The 13,889-nt window shown below is 42.5% G+C and overlaps 1 protein-coding gene across 3 annotated transcripts in view; it reads left to right on the top strand.

Annotated features, from left to right (window-relative positions):
• Nucleotides 1-13,889, top strand: part of HIPK2 (homeodomain interacting protein kinase 2) — a 106,060-nt gene that overhangs the window by 84,610 nt on the left and 7,561 nt on the right. The window contains exons 10-12 of one of the 3 annotated variants that reach the window (XM_040345396.1): nucleotides 2,657-2,799; nucleotides 5,006-5,218; nucleotides 7,155-7,442. In XM_040345396.1, the coding sequence (XP_040201330.1) occupies nucleotides 2,657-2,799; nucleotides 5,006-5,218; nucleotides 7,155-7,442 (644 nt within the window). The remainder of the gene's footprint in view (nucleotides 1-2,656; nucleotides 2,800-5,005; nucleotides 5,219-7,154; nucleotides 7,443-13,889) is intronic. The other 2 variants (XM_040345398.1, XM_040345397.1) reach the window with 2 other exon arrangements.

Raw genomic sequence — 13,889 nt, forward strand, 5'->3', positions numbered from 1 at the left:
GCTCTATACTGCGCCTGCGCACCGACGTTCGGCTTCTTTCGGAAAATCGTGACGCGATGGATGCGACCGTCGGAAGCCTCTCGGAAACCTGTCAATCAAGAAGGAACGCCCATTCCCGAAGCCCATACCCGGAAGCGACGGAGAGGATGCGTCTCGTAAACGGGTAAGTACTGCACATATTTTAAAATAAATAGCCGATTCCCCTAGTAATAACGAGCAGGAATCTAAGGGGGAAAAGTGCCCTCTAAGGGTGAACCCCCGCTTTAAAGAGAATCACAGACACAGCTTTTTTGTGTCCTGTGCACTCCAAAGGTTTGTTATTATGTAACCGGTTCTCTTTAAGACGCCACCTATTCAGAAGGCAAAATTTGGTGTGCTTTCTTCACATTTGCTGAATGCTTTCTGGGTGCTGGGCCTTAAAGGGTGTTATAGTGCTCAACAGTAATAAGCAAGTAAGAAGGGAGCCTGCAATGTCTGAAAGGTAGTGAGTCACTTTTGCTCCTGGTTATCCAAGTGGCTCCACCTAGTGGGCACTCTGGAAAGCACCATGAGAACTTTAAAAACCACACTTAAGGCCCCGTACACACGGCCGAGAAACTTGAAGTGCCAAACACATCGAGTTCCTCGGCCAGTTCAGCCCTGAAGCCGCCGAGGAGCTCGGCGGGCCGAGAGCTCCCATAGAACAACGAGGAAATAGAGAACATGTTCTCTATTTCCTCGCCGAGCTCCTCGTCGGCTTCCTCGGCCGAAAGTGTACACACGACCAGTTTCCTCGGCAGAATTCAGCCAGAAACTCGGTCGGAAGCTGAATTCTGCCGAGGAAACTGGTCGTGTGTACGGGGCCTCAGGCTCGATTCACACCTATGCATGTTGCTTTTGAGTGTTTTTAACGCGATTTTACCGCGATTTGCGTTTTGCGTTTTTTTTTTGCCAGTAATTACATTTTTTTTTTATTTCCTTTAACAATCAGCTATAAACAGGTAAAAAAAAAATGCAAATCGCGGCAAAATCGTGGTACTTGCGTTTTGGATGCAGGTCCATTGAATTTTATTGCATGCAAAACGCTGCTTTTTGCAGGAAAAAAAGTCCCTGACCCTTTCCAAAAACGCAGAGGCACAAAAAAGCATTGATGTGAACATGTTCCATAGGAAACCATGTTAAAAAAATTCCCTGCATTTCTGCAAAATGCATCAAAAAAAGCATTAGTGTGAATGGAGCCTTAGTCCAATGCACTGCCACTGATACCAGTCTGTGCGTATATTAAAATGTTTTTTTTTTTTGCTATTTAGGTATAGTACATTTTATGTTCTATTTCTCTAGTCCTTCTCTGTAATAATTTGCAACCTAAATATGCAGGAAATGCCTTTAGAAGTTTTATTATATTCAGCAATTCTTTCACAATATTTTTATATTTAAGCTAAGTTTGGTAAAAAACGTTTTACATACAAAATGTTATACATAGATGGTACCATCATACCACCAACCACAATACAATACAGACAATCTAGAATCAACAACACTTATAGGAGTCACCTTGACATAGAGGGACCATTTTTTTTATTAAATAAAAGAAAACATATAAAACAGTGAATGGACGCCAAGGCCAGCGACTGAGAGTAGTTCAATAATGAAAACACATATATAACAGACAAATAGGCTATATTCAGCAATTCAAGTAAAGACCAGAATTAAAAAGAGCTGGGATAATGAGAAGTTAGCAAGTGTAGTGTATGATGGGGAGGAATACGTTTAAAGCGGAACGGTCAGTAACTGTACAGACAGTGCCGATCCTGACCTCGCTGGGGCCCTAAGCAAAATTACATGTCTAAAGTTTAGAAGGGGGGGGGGGACAGTGACATGTCACATTAAGGACTGAAGTTGAGAAGCGGGGGGAGGGGGTGTTCTGCTGTCGGAAATTACATCTTACATTAAAGTGACAAGCGGGGGGTGCTGACTTCTTACCTCTTCTCCCATGCAGCTAGCGAGTTGAGAAGCAGGGTGGGGGGCCGAAAATGACTTCTCATCAGGCAGGGCCTCTAGTAATTTGGGGGGCCCTCTGCAGCTTTGCAGGGCCCTAAGCAGCTTGCATAGTGAGCCTATAGGGCGGATCGGCCCTGTGTACAGGTCTCCGACATATCACAATACAAAGCAACAGAATGCTATTCCAGAAAAGCTTTACCTTTTGTTGTTTGTTAAAAAGCCATCCCATTAAAAAAAAAAGAGAGAGAAATAGAAACATCTTTGATCTCCGGTCAGTGACATTGCCTAAGCTGAGATGATGTAATTAGTCTTCTGCAGTTGCGGGCAGGGGGAAGCATTCTCTCATTCAAGTCACAAAACGGGAGGGTGCAGCTGACCTTTTCTGCGTCAGACATTTGTGAACATAACCAACAGCCGCATGGGCATCAGGATTTACATGATTGTGTCATCTCTGAGCCCGCATCTTAGTCCAGAAAGTAAATGGTGACTCTGGATGATGCCTGAACAAAGATGGCGCTGTCTTTCTGAAGGATAAATTGAGGAAGGCATTTTTAAGAGGAGTACTATGATTATGGAGCGGAGCTGATCAAATCTGAAAATTCTATATTGATATGCTTACAATATTATATTTTTTGTGGCTTTGCTGAATTAACTATTTTTTTTCTTCTCTTTGCAGCAGGCTTGGTCAAGTGGCACTCAGCAGATCCTCCTTCCACCGGCCTGGCAGCAGTTGGCAGGAGTTGCAGCCCACACATCTGTCCAGCATGCCGCGGTCATCCCAGACAGCATGACGGGCACCCAGCAGCTGGCAGACTGGCGGTAAGTCTGTCCTATCCGGTCCACCGCTGGGGAGGTTAAGGTTTTGTTTTTAAGTAAAATTTCAACCAGACAGCTAAATTTCAAGTTGAAATACAATTGAGCAAGCTAGTTTACCTGCCCTAGGATTTATAATTCTCCCGGCCAGTCTCCAAGAGGAAAACAATGCTATTGGGTGACTGCACCCCCAAAAATCTATTCAAAACTAGAATTCTGGATGCCTATTTAAATAGATAGATAGATGGATATATAGATAGATAGATGGATATATAGATAGATAGATGGATAGATAGATAGATAGATAGATAGATAGATAGATAGATAGATAGATGGATGGATGGATAGATAGATAGATAGATAGATAGATAGATAGATAGATAGATAGATGGATGGATGGATGGATGGATGGATAGATAGATAGATAGATAGATAGATAGATAGATAGATAGATAGACAAATTAAGGGCCAGATTCACAAACAGATACGATGGTGTATCTACAGATACACCATCGTATCTCTGACTTACACTGGTCCTATCTATGCGCCTGATTCATAGAATCAGTTACGCATAGATAGGGCTAGATCCGACAGTGTTACACTGTGTTACACTGTCGGATCTTTTTTTCAATTTAAAAATGGCGCCGGGGGCGTTCCCGCTGATTTACAATAAATAATATGTAAATCAGCGAGATACGCAAATTCACGAACGTACGCGGACCCGTCGCAGTGTTCTTACGTCGTTTCCGTAGCGGTTTTCCGTCGTATACTTACCCCTTCTTTTATCAGGCGCAGCCAATGTTAAGTATAGCCGACGTTCCCGCGTCGAATTTAAATTTTTTAACGTCGTTTGTGTAAGTCGTTCTCGAATACGGACGGACGTCGTTTACGTAAGCGTCGCAACCACTGACGTCCTAGCGACGTCAGTGGGAGCAATGCACGCCGGGAAATTCCCCGGACGGCGCCTGCGCATTTAAATCGGCGCGGGAACGCGCCTGATTTAAATAGTACACTCCCCTAGCCGCGGAATTTGAATTCCGCCGGGGGATTTAGGATCCCCTGTCGCAAGTTTGGAGGTAAGTTGTTTGTGAATTAGCCACTTGCCTCCTAAACTTGCGGGAGCGGATCTTAATTCACGTAGAACGAGCGGATCTATAGATCCGCTGCGCTACGTGAATCTGGCCCTAGATATTTAACTATATGTGATAGATAGATAGATAGATAGATAGATAGATAGATAGATAGATAGATAGAGTAGATATTTAACTATATGTATTAGATAGATACAGATTAGATATTTAACTATATGTATTAGATACATTAAGTAGACCAGGCATCCTCAAACTATGGCCCTCCAGCTGTTGCTGAACTACACATCCCATGAGGCATTGTAAAACTCTGACATTCACAGACATGACTAAGCATGATGGGAATTGTAGTTCCTGAACAACTGGAGGGCCGTAGTTTGAAGACCCCTGAAGTAGATAAATAAGTGTATTAGCAAGATAAATATAGTGTATTAGCAAGATAAATATAGTATCAAGCTACATATAGATAGATAAGGTAGATAGTTTACCTGCCCAAGGATTTATAATTCTCCCGGCCAGTCTCCAAGAGGAAAACAATGCTATTGGGTGACTGCACCCCCAAAATCTATTTAAAACTAGAATTCTGGATGCCTATTTAAATAGATTGATAGATGGATCAGATATAAGATAGATAGATAGATAGATAAATTAGATATTTAATTAGATAGATAGATAGATAGATAGATAGATAGATAGATAGATAGATAGATAGATAGACACATTTGATATTTAAATATATGTATTAGATGGACATACATAATAAATAAGTACAGAGAGGGAGGCATATATAGATAGATAGACAAATTAGATATTTAAATATATGTATTAGATAAACATAATAGATATATAGATAGATAGAAATGTAAATATATGTATTAGATAAACATAATAGATATATAGATAGATAGAAATGTAAATATATGTATTAGATAGACATAATAAATAGATAGATAGAAATGTAAACATATGTATTAGATAAACATAATAGATATATAGATAGATAGAAATGTAAATATATGTATTAGATAGACATAATAAATAGATAGATAGATATATGATGCTTTAGTGCTTAGCCTGGGTAACTTTGTATCAGTCATTCTGATTGTGTTCTTTCCTGTCTCCAGGAACAGCCATGCCCACCACGGTGCCCACTACAACCCCATCATGCAGCAGCCGGCCCTCCTGGCTGGTCATGTGACCCTACCCTCTGCCCAACCTCTAAATGTGGGCGTGGCTCATGTCATGAGACAGCAGCCAACCAGTGCTTCCTCTTCGCGCAAAAAACAGCACCACTCCTCAACCAGGTCAGCCGCCAGACTGGTGGGCGGGGCTTATCGGTGAGAGAGAATAATCTGATTGTGTGAATGAAATATATATCTGTTGTAATAATGGGCAATTACCTCTAGCCAAAATTACTAATTTAAGTAAAACTCCAAAATGTATTTTCCCATGTTTTGCAATTTGGACATGTGTTAGTAAAACCGTTCATATCATCACAACCACTTTGTGCATCCAGGTCGCGTTTTTTCCCAGGAAAAATTGGGCTTTCATTTGGTAGTAAGTGGTTATGGATATCTCTTGACCCTACAACCAAAGTTTTAGCGGCACTTTACCGGTGCTGTGCAGGGCGCTTTTAACCCCAAAGAAGGGGTTAAAAGCGTCCGCAAAGCACAGCTGATGAAGTGCTTTGCAGGCGCTTCGGCAGCACTGCGGCAGCACTGCCCATTGATTTCAATGGCAGGGGCAGTTTAGGAGTGGTGTATACAGCGCTCCCTCACCACCCCAAAGACGCTGCTTGCAGAACTTTTTTTTTCCTGTCCTGCAAGTGCACCGCCCCAGTGTGAAAGCACTCAGGCTTCCACACTGGGGAGGCTTGAGAGGCGCTATTTTTAGCGCTAAAACGTGTGAAAGGGGTCTAACTGACACTGATACTAATATAAAAAAAAATCCTTCCCAAAATATACTGAAGCTGACCTTTGACACTTACTTGACCCAAGGACTAATCCTGGCACTGACCTAGATCAAACCTTGATCTAGGTATTTTTTCTTTCTTTTATTTTTTATAATTTTTTTTATTTTTATTTTTTTACAACCTCTTTTTTTCTCTCTCTCTGCAAGGAAAGAGAAAGATACGTTGTATCTTTCCTCCCTATTCACAGAAAGAGAAAAACACAGTCGTGGACCAATTAGAGGCTACCACAGCGATCAGATGACCCCCAAATTGGGAGATCCGGGCTCTGATCGTTAGTACGGGGCCCGGGAGTCTCTGTGCTGGGAGCGCGCTGTGTGGCACGCTCCCAGCACAAAGTGGCGTATGCATATATGCGGCCCCACGGAAAAAAAAAAAAACACTTCTGCGAGGAAGCATATATGTGGTACATTGGCGGGAAGGGGTTAAATCAGTTTTCTTTATTTTATTTTTTAAATATTTTATTTATGACACCAACAGAAACCCAGTTCATTTTACCACTTACACACTGATTGTTTATTTCACACACCCACATCATTTTCCTTAAATAACTTTAAAGTGTAAATCTAAACCCAAGAATAAGAATGTAATATATTGCGGCTTACCAGTCCTTAAATGTGATGACTGCATTTGTTTTCTTTTCTTTTTTAGGTTTTTTCCTTTATTATCACCCGGTGATCTAGCTAGTAACACGCCTCCTGTCTCAGTCTTTACTCTGGATGGAGGCGCAACATCTTTGGACAGCAGGACAATTGGGGGAGAAGGAATTGTTAGATGGACTAATAGATTTAGAAGGATTTTTACTAACAGATAAAAGCAGAACTCCAGCTAACACATTTAAAAAGTTACAGGAAGAATTTATTTTTCCCCTTGCGGGATAAAGGTTTTACGTAAATAATAAAAGTTGATCATTGTAAGCACCAGCTTGGGAAGTTGAAGAAAATTCAAAAATAACACTTAGCCCTCGTTCACACCGGTGTGATTTTTCATGCGATTTGACAGCTCTAAAGCGCATGACAAGTCGCACCCCATTGCCAGCAATGGAACCATTCTAATTGCCGCAACTCATGTCGCAGCGACTTTGAAAAAGGTTCCCACACTACCTTTTTCAGATTTCATTGCGACTTGCATAAACTTTTGTTAAACAAAAGGATTATTTCATTGACGGCTGTAAATGTAACATTTAATAATTATTGTGTGTTCTGATGATATCACTGTTATTTGGACTGAGTCGCTATTTAACTATGTCTCTTTTTTTCCTCCTCTGTTCCTTTCCCTCTCTCTACATTGCTGGTTCCGCCCAGCAGAAACGCCTCTTCCCACGAGGTTTCCTCCTCCCAATCCCACAGCTCCCCCCAGCGCTCCAAACGGGTGAAGGAGAACACGCCTCCTCGCTGCTCTGTGCCACAGAGCTCGGCCCCCTGCGTCCCCTCTATCACCTGCGGTTGGGGGGACAGTTCTGTGGCCCCATCCCGTGTTGACCATCAGCGCCAAACAATCGTCATCCCTGATACGCCCAGCCCGGCCGTGAGCGTCATCACTATCAGCAGCGATACTGACGAAGAGGAGGAGCAGAAACACGTTGCCCCCAGGTGAGTGTCAAATACCTGCAGCATTGATATCATTGTTACAGCCAGACAGTATCAGTTTTATTTCATTAAACGGACCTCCCAAACATTCTCCTGCTTTTGCCATATGCAAAATAAGTAACTCCATATTTGGATGGGCTCAGAATTATTCTCTGTAGGAGTTATGGGTGAATAAGTAGCCACTGCATTCAGCAGGATCATGCCATATACTGCTGAGGAGGGATTTGAGACCATATAGAATGTTATAAGTAGCTCAGCATTGTCAGCCTGCAAGAGGAAGTGCTGCTACTGGCAGGATCTCCAGGTAAGAAACTCTGCAACATATTCACATTATGAGACATGATACCAAGCATACTGAAAAATAGATTTTACATACAAAGGGCCCCTCCTCCCTTTTTCCTCCATGTAATCCACAATGCAGGAAAACTGCAGTTTTAACCCTGTTAAATCTGCTTCATCACCTTCCTAAATTACTGAAAGTGTATGTCCACCCATGAACAAAAATGTAAAAAATAAATCAGCTTAGTTTAGATGTACTGGCTGCCTTTCTTTTCTTTTTTTCATATGTCTTTTGTTTATTTTCATCTTGAGATCCTGCCCATAACACACTTCCTTTCCTAGGGTGACAACATTGTTCCTTCATAGATACAGTACAATGAGTGTTGTCACCCTAGGAAAGGAAGTGTGTTACAATTTCAATTTATTCTCATCTGGAGATCCTGCTCATAACACACTTCCTTTCCTAGAGTGACAACACTGTTCCTTCATAGATACAATACAATGAAGCCTCGTATACACGGACGAGTTTCTCGGCAAAAACCAGCAAGAAGCTTGCTGGTTTTTTTTTTTTTGCCGAGGAAACCGGTCGTGTGTACACTTTTCACCGAGGAAACCGCCGAGGATCTCGTCGGGCCAAAAAGAGAACATGTTCTCTATTTCCTTGACGGCAATGGGAATATTTGGCTCGCCGAAATCCTCAGCGGCTTCACAAGGAACCTCGACGAGCAAAACGATGTGTTTCGCCCGTCGAGTTCCACGGACGTGTGTACGAGGCTTCAGTGTTGTCACCCTAGGAAAGGAAGTGTGTTACAATTTCAATTTATTCTCATCTGGAGATCCTGCTCATAACACACTTCCTTTCCTAGGGTGACAACACTCATTGTACCGTATCTATGAAGCAACGGTGTTCCTTAGTAAAACCAAAGACAGTATGTAAAAATCTGTGTTTTTTTTTAAATCCCAAGATTATAGCTGCCCCGTCTCTCCAGTACCTTTTGAGTGTGTGTATATGTATTCTGTGTGTATGTATACTGTGTGTGTATGTTGTGTATGTATACTGTGTGTGTATACTGTGTGTGTGTGTATACTGTGTATGTATACTGTGTGTGCAGGGCCGGCCTTATGATGGGACCGGGTGGTACCATGGGTACCAGGCAGCACTTTTAGGGGGGCAGCACACTGATGCCCGCCAGCCCATTCCGCCACCCAAATTAAATTGATGTCCTTTTTTCCCCACACATAGAGCTTTCTTTTGGTGATATTTGATCACCTCTGCGGTTTTTATTTTTTGTGCTATAAATATATATATATTTTACTTTTTGCTATAATAAATATCCCCAAAATTTAGAAAAATAAACTATTTTCTTCAGTTTAGGCCAATATGTATTCTTCTACATATTTTTGGTACCAAAAAAAACAAAAAAACACAATTAGCGTACATTGATTAGTTTGCGCAAAAGACATTGTGGCCAACGGCAATTCACAGGTCCCTTTATACTCCTGGATACATGTATAGAGCCATGGCAGGTCCTTTTATACGCCTATATGCATGTATAGAGCCATGACAGGCCCTCTTTATACATCTATAGAGCCATGACAGGCCCTCGTTATACTCCTTTATTCATGTATAGAGCCACGACAGGTCCTCGTTCTACTCATTTATACATGTATAGAGCCACGACAGGTCCTCTTTATACTCCTATATACATTTATAGAGCCATGGCAGGTCCTCTTTATACATGTATAGAGCCATGGCAGGTCCTCTTTATACATGTATAGAGCCATGACAGGTCCTCTTTATACATGTATAGAGCCATGACAGGTCCTCTTTATACATCTATAGAGCCATTAAAGGTCCTCTTTATACATGTATAGAGCCATGACAGGTCCTCTTTATACATCTATAGAGCCATGACAGGCCCTCGTTATACTCTTTTATACATGTATAGAGCCATGTCAAGTACTCTTTATAGTCCTATATACATTTATAGAGCCATGACAGGTCCTCTTGATATTCCTTTACATGTAAAGAGTAATGACAGGTCCTCTTTATACTCCGTTATACATGTATAGAGCCATGACGGGTCCCCTTTAGTTATCATGATATTTTGGTTGGCGCGATTTTTTTTCTGGGGGGGGGGGTGGCAGCATTTCATTCTTGGTCCCAGGCAGCACAATGTCTTGGGCCGGCACTGTGTGTGTGTGTGTATACTGTGTATGTATACTGTATGTGTGTGTGTATACTGTGTATGTATACTGTGTGTGTGTATGTATACTGTGTGTGTGTGTGTATACTGTGTATGTATACTGTATGTGTGTGTGTGTATACTGTGTGGCCTCATAATCTATTGCCTGGGGGCCCCATAATCTCCTATTGCTCCTAAGTAAAAAAAAAATGGTTGTGCAGCTTTTATCACTAATATTGTATTGAAACTGTGTTTAATTTTATTTGAAATTTGTATAGAGAAAATTATGGCTACTATGCGGAGCTTGGCTTCCATCTAAATTTTGTCCTAAATTCCATAAATAAACAGTGGAACGCGACTTGAGGCAGTGCGGCATTTCTCGGCAAGCTGATAAAATAGATTTTCCATGGCGCATTTTGAGTTCCAGGATTGTCGTCAGCTGAGAGTGTCATCACTGGAGCCTCGGGAAAATTAAGAAAATTTTACTTCCAAGCGATATTCTAGCAAGAAATTGTTCTTCACTAATAATCACGGCCTTTTTTAGCCGTTTGGCTAGGGATCGCAGAGGCTCTCTTGAAAGAACAAGGGAGTCAGTGTCTGCGTTGGGTGCGGGAAGGAGGGAGGGAGGGAAGCATGTGACTAACGGCTTCCAAGAGCACCGACAGCTATCAAAGCGTCCTGACAACATTTCAGAACACTCTGCGCTTGTTTGTTTTAAAGGGCATTCGAGTCAGATTATCGCAGGATGAAAAACATAACTCGAGGCATCTCGTAGGAAAGGTGCCCCGCTGTCTAAGCCAACGTTCTCGACCTAAAATAACAAATATACCAAATAACACCTATTTTCTTGTTTTAAAGATTTTTTTTTAGGGCTCATTTAGATAGGCTCTGAGACCCGTCCTTTGTCTCGAGCTGCTTATTGCTGCGTCTCCATTCACCTCGGAGCTGCGCACAGGCAGCCCATAGAAGTAGATGCAGACGCAGTGGCTACATGGTCAGTCGAATGTCAAAATTTGACACGACGACAGGAGTGGATGTACGGATCCAAACTCAGTGTCTACGTTCAGATCCATGCGCCCATTCCTGCCTATTCCCCCCCTCATTCCCTGTTTTTCTTGCAAAAATTTAGTTATGTAATGAATGAACCCTGCAAGCATGGATTGCAGGGTTCATTCATATAGGATCTCATATAGAGATGCTCACTGAGTGTAACATGCAGGACTCGACTGTTGAACGACGGGTCCTGATCTGGGGCTCAAGAGCAGCTGTCAGCTCTCCTATTTTTATGCCTACACACTAGGAGGAGCCTCTGTACTAACAGTACGATGTTAGTACAATGATATCCCCTGCTGAGATATTGTGCTGTGACAGGGGGATGGTCCCCACGCCAGAACACACCAGTCAGCGTTCTCAACCATTGGCTGAGAGCGCTGATTGCATACCAATCAGCAGACCTTTTTTGGTCATGCCCCTTCGACCGAAGCTTCTGTCCGACCGGCTGCCATACACATGGGCCAAATCTCGGCCAGTTTTATAGAACTGGCCAATGCTGCTTGACATTCATCCCACGTGTACTAGGCTTTAGTTACTGTTCAGGGGATCTATCACTGTTGCAGTGTCTTAATGCACGCTCATTAACATAAGTGATGGTATGTGTTAACATGCATTGCATTAGGCAGCTCATTCATTATGTGGTTGTATATGGTTGCTCATTCATTAATGAGTTGTCAATGCACCACAACGGACAAGAAAAAGGAATATGATCCGTTTTTTTTTTCTTAAAGGGGTTTTCCACCCATTTTTTAAGTTTATTAAAAGTCAGCAGCTACAAAAAGTGTAGCTGTTGGCTTTTAATAAACAGACACTTACCTGCTCCACGGCTCCAGCGACGCGCCGGCCGGGGCTCCGCTCCTCGCCCCCCCCTCGCCGGCCGGCGTCTTCATTATCAGTGTGGGCACCCGGCAGTGACAGCTTTCGGCTTCACGGCCGGGCACCCACTGCGCATGCGCGAGCGGCACTGCGCATGCACGAGCGGCGCGGCGCCGTCCGATTGGACAGGCGCTCGCCTACAGGGAGGGGCTGTGAAAAGGCGATTAAGCTAATCGCCTTTCCAGCCCCTCGGCAGAAGGAGGAAGTGGGACAGGAAGTCCCCTTCTCCTGAAGCCCCCACTCCGCCCCCAAAAAATTACATGCCAAATGTGGCATGTAAGGGGGCGAGGAGTGGGTTAAGCGGAAGTTCCATTTTTAGGTGGAACTCCGCTTTAAAGCAATACACATAAAGTTGTACTTTGGTGCACCATGCGTTGCCCTTTACTGTGTAGTGTGTTGGCTTGTATTCACAACAAATGACAACACACCACACAATGGGGGTTAACTTACTAAAGGCGAAATTACTGTGCACTTTGCAGTTGCTCCAGAGCTTAGTAAATGAGGTAAGGCTTCACTTTGGAATGAGTAACCAATCACACGCAAGGAAAATAAAAAAAATGCATTTCTGCTTGCACTTGATTGGATGATGGAAGTCAGCAGAGCTTCTGTGCATTTACTAAGCTCTGGAGCAACTGCACTTGCGGAGTGCAAAGTGCATAGTCATTTTGCCTTTAGTAAATCAACCCCATTGTGGGGTGTGTTGCAGTGAATTGTGGCATTGTGTGTGTTTTCGCACACGTTACCACAATGCGCATGTATCATTTTTTTTTTATGTACTGTCTCAAATTGTACGATCAATAGCAGAACAGCAATGACTCCTGAATTTTTTTTGGGTGGGTTGTTCTTTTTTTTTTTGTTACATCCCTATTTATTATTTATATACAGTATATATATATATTTGATACTTTCTAACTTAAATGTCCCTCGGTCACCATTTGGATGAAAACAAAAACAATGGCTGCCGATTTTAGCTGTGGTTTGGTGTCCTTTGTGCCGAGCGGAGAGAAGGGTCCTTTGTGTCTCTGTGAAATGTCTCGTTCTCTCAGCGTTGATATATAGAGCTGTCTGCGTCTCCTGGATGCGGCCCGATGATTACCGCCATCCATTCTGCACTCTGACTCCTAAACTTCAGTTGCCATGGAGACATAACGCAATCAGTGGGAAAAGCATCCCTCTCTCTCTCTCTCTCTGCCTGGGGCCTGTGCTGCAGCCGCCATCTCCCGCCCCTCCCCCCCTCACGACCCAAAGACCCATCCACCTTTCTAAGAGCGACATCCTGGGGTGTAACTATGGGGGATTACAGAGGGTAGAACAGGCTTTGGGCTTGTGACGTCAGGGGGCTTCACCTTATTTAAAGGATTTTATTTTTTTTATCTTTTATTTTTTTAACCACTTGAGTTCCGGCACTTGTTATGGACCACAGCAATGTTGTTTTGTGCCTACTGAATCAGAAAATACATTGTCATCATTTATAGTACTGACGTGAAAAAGGGTGCCAGATCAGTAAAATTATTATTTGTTTTTTTTGGTGGAGAATGCTGGCAGTAAGATTTATTTTATGGCAACATCGTCCCAAAAATGTAAGATTTTTTTTTATTTTTTTTTAAAGGAAAAGAGGCTACAGTGGACTTTAATGGTACCGTATACCAACTGTAGTAGACAGTCGTGAATAAAATAATTAATAATTTTCATTACAAAAATACACATTTGACAATTGAGTTTTAAAAAAATCAATAATAATCAACAAACGTTCCTTGGTCAAAATGTGACAGCCGAATCATTTACATCATCTGTACATTGAATGCTCGACATGTTTCCTGGGTTATATTCGCCGCGTTGATTCTGAAGTAACAAACATTTTTTTGAGGGGGATTTCACTCAAATTTCACACATTTTTTTTAACATACCGTATATTCTCGAGTATAAGCCGACCCGAATTTAAGCCGAGGCACCTAATTTTACCACAAAAAAATGGGAAAACGTATTGACTCGAGTATAAGCATAGGGGGGCAGATCCACAGTGAGAGTACGCCGGCGTATATACTGATACGCCGGC

This window comes from Rana temporaria, chromosome 3 (assembly GCF_905171775.1).
Source record: "Rana temporaria chromosome 3, aRanTem1.1, whole genome shotgun sequence".
Taxonomy (NCBI): domain Eukaryota; kingdom Metazoa; phylum Chordata; class Amphibia; order Anura; family Ranidae; genus Rana; species Rana temporaria.